At 39.5% G+C, this 3,223-nt stretch overlaps 1 protein-coding gene across 1 annotated transcript; it reads right to left on the minus strand.

Moving 5' to 3' along the window:
- Positions 1-224: 224 nt before the first annotated feature.
- On the minus strand, positions 225-2,238 carry LOC142621475 (allene oxide synthase 1, chloroplastic). Its single transcript, XM_075794727.1, has one exon. The coding sequence runs from the start codon at positions 2,075-2,077 to the stop codon at positions 497-499; it is 1,581 nt and encodes a 526-aa protein (XP_075650842.1). The 5' UTR covers positions 2,078-2,238; the 3' UTR covers positions 225-496.
- Between the last annotated feature and the right edge of the window lie 985 nt (positions 2,239-3,223).

Consider the following 3,223-nt stretch of genomic DNA (forward strand, 5'->3'; position numbering starts at 1 on the left):
AAAAAAAAAAAAACAAAAACTCTTGTCAAGAACAACTGACAATATCACTAAACACTTTTTTTTTATAAACACTCTGATTTGATGTGATGAATTATAATAGGCATATATAAAACCAGTTAACTTTATATGTCACGCAAAATTCAATCAAACAAAAACTCTTATCAAGAACAACCGACAATATCACTAAACACTTCTTTTTTTATAAACACTCTGATTAGACGTGATGATTATAATAGGCATATATAAAACCAGTTAACTTTATATGTCACGCAAAATTCAATCTAAAAATTACATATACATTGTAGACATAAAGAGTTAAAAAAGACTTAACCCCTTTTTTGTTTATCAAAAAAAAAAAAAGACTTAAACCCATTTTTTGTTCATCATAAAAAAAAGTTTTTAGTGGGTCCGAGATTACCAACCAACAATAACTCAACCCAACTCTCAATTCCGAAAGTACCCTTCAAAAAGAAGTAGAACCAGCCATGATCATTGATCAAAAGCTGGCCTTTTTGAGAGACGTTACGGTGAGAGCAGCCCCCAACGGCGATGAATCGACCTCGATCTCGATCGAATCGTATCGAAGGAACAACTCGACCACCAAAAGTCGAGCAACCAAGACCACAAAGTCCTTCCCAGCACACTGTTTGTTCCCAACACTTGGACTCTCAGACTCTGGCCCATTCGACCACAGCACGTGCTTCAACAACTTCTCGCCTTCCTCGCCCACAAATCGATCCGCCACAAACTCTTCAGCCCTCTCGAATATTTTCGGGTCCTTAGTCGCAAATGGCTGGTACCCAAATAGCATTTCACCTTCCTTGACTCGAAAAGCAGCGTCGTGGCTCTCGATGACCAAGTCTTTCTTCGCTTTCCCGTATTGTAGAGCAACTGGGGGTTCGATCCTGAGAGATTCGTACACCACGGATTTCATCAGCGGCATCTGTTCCATCGCGGCCATCGTGATGTTCCCACCGTTGGATCGGATGACTGATCTGATCTCTTCGGCTAACTGGGTGTGGAGTTTGACCCCAGCTCGACCAATCAACTTGACCATGTTTGGGAAAAGGAATTTCATGCCTCCAAAAGAGTTGAAGCAGGTTGCAAAGAGCAAGTTGTGGCAAGCTTCTTCTCTCGAAATGCCTAGCCTTTCAGCCTCGTCAAGAACGAACCCTGAGGACGCGTAGAAGAAATCGTATAGCTTTTGATAATCAGCTTTGACCAAAGCTGGAGGGAGACGAACTGTGCGAAGAAGAAGATCATCGAGATGCTTTGGAAGACCGAGACTGAACAGTGGGCTAATCTGTACAAAAAGCCACTTGCCGATCATCTTTGGCGCATCGAGTCCAAGCTTGGTATCAACTGGGTTAGTCCCATACAGAGATCGAGCCAAAAAGTTAAACGCAGCCAAGTCACTTGGCTCTCCAAAAGCAGCTTTTCCTTTTGTAGCGAGTTCATTCTCGAGGCCCTCAAAGAGCTCGGTGTAGCTCGAGTGAAACTCTGGGATAACATGGTCTCGACGAGCCTTGAGGTGAAAGAACAAGAGGCGCTTGAGCTTGCCGTGGTTTGGCTCTGATGGGTCGAGATAAGAGAGGACTCTGTAACCACCGGTGAGTTCTGTGGAGGGCATGAAAGTACCCGTGAAAAGGTCTTTCTTTTCGACCTTTGTCACGTCGAACAACACGGGAAAGCTTTTCCCGTCGAGCAAAACGACGACGTTTGGGTTGGAAGCGATGAGAGGACCCGGTGGCATGTTGGCTCTGAACACCGTTGACTGGTATTTGTGGGCTCGAGACTTGAAATATTCATCACGGCCTTGGTTATAGAAAAAATCAAACCGATCTCTGATTGGACCAACAAAAGGGAGACCATAGTTTCCTGGGATTTTTTTGATCGGAAGTTTGGTGGGTTCGGCTTGTTCCACCACCGTGGCCGGTGGAACCGACACAGATGGCTTTTCGGACACAGAGGCAGTGATCGGACGGACAATAAATCGACGCGTGGAGGGCTTTGATGGTTTTCTTGAAGATTGGAACTTTGGTTGCAGAGAAGGAAATGCTAGAGAAGTGGATGCCATCTTAACTATTGGGTTTTTCCTTTTTTCTTTTTCTTTTTTCTTTGAGAGAAATCTAAGGCTAAAATGTTACAAGGATTTATGGGTCTTGACTATGTGGTTTTGATGCAGAGATTAATAGAGAGGAAAGTCTTAATAAAAAGGGTTTTTTAAAGAGGCTTGGGTAGTGTGGTTTGTGGGGGAGGGTCAGGCTGTATATTTATAGTGGATATTGAGTGGGAATTGGTGTGGGGTCTACAAACTCCCTTCGACCAGGGTCGTGAAAGGTGTGCAATATATGTAATACTTTGTTTTTGCTTTTGTTTTTTTTGTATAAAATTTACTTTTTTTTGCTCAGACTTTTTTTTTTTCTGCTTAAATGTCTCTGTCATGGTGAGCTATATCCCACTTTTATTTTAGAGACCCTTACACATCATCTTTGATTTTTGCTTTCCTTTGGAAATTGTCAGCGTATATGCTTCCGTTTTGTCATCTACAGCAATTAGGTGTACTTGTAAACAAGCCGATATACTTCCTAATTTGGTTTTTTTTTTTTTAAGATAATTTCACCTTATGGCCCAGCTTTTTATTATCAAGCATCAAGAACATTAAATCTAAATATCTTATTTATCTATCAAAAATATTACCAGTTGAATTTATTAAACTCCATGTTTCTAATTTAGACTTTGATTTGTATTCTAGAGGTTATTTTTCTTATTCCTTTATTATAGATTTTTGTGCAAGGTTTGAGTACAAATATACAATACATTACGTTATTTTCTTTTGGAAATTAATTTAGTTTTCTTGAAAACTTTGATAATGTCGGTTACCCATAAGTTTGTAATGAAAAAGTGATTAGGTACTTTTTGGATTTTTCTATCTCTGTGTAATTATTAATTACAAATAATACTAGTAGATTTTTTTGGTAGAAATAATACTAGTAGTTACAATCTTGGTTTTATTGAGCTTGTTATTCAACTTAATGTCAAGGTGGTGAATCTCATCCTTCCATAGTTCCACTACACGTGAGTTTACTTTGAATATAAGAATTAAGAACAACGTATGTTGTGACCTAATTGAGTGCCTTATCCAATTAGTGACTCATTTAATAACTCAATACAATATCTAGCATAAAAGAATATCTAATTCATGATGTAGGATCTGCATTAC

The sequence above is a fragment of the Castanea sativa genome, chromosome 1 (assembly GCF_040712315.1).
Source record: "Castanea sativa cultivar Marrone di Chiusa Pesio chromosome 1, ASM4071231v1".
NCBI lineage: Eukaryota > Viridiplantae > Streptophyta > Magnoliopsida > Fagales > Fagaceae > Castanea > Castanea sativa.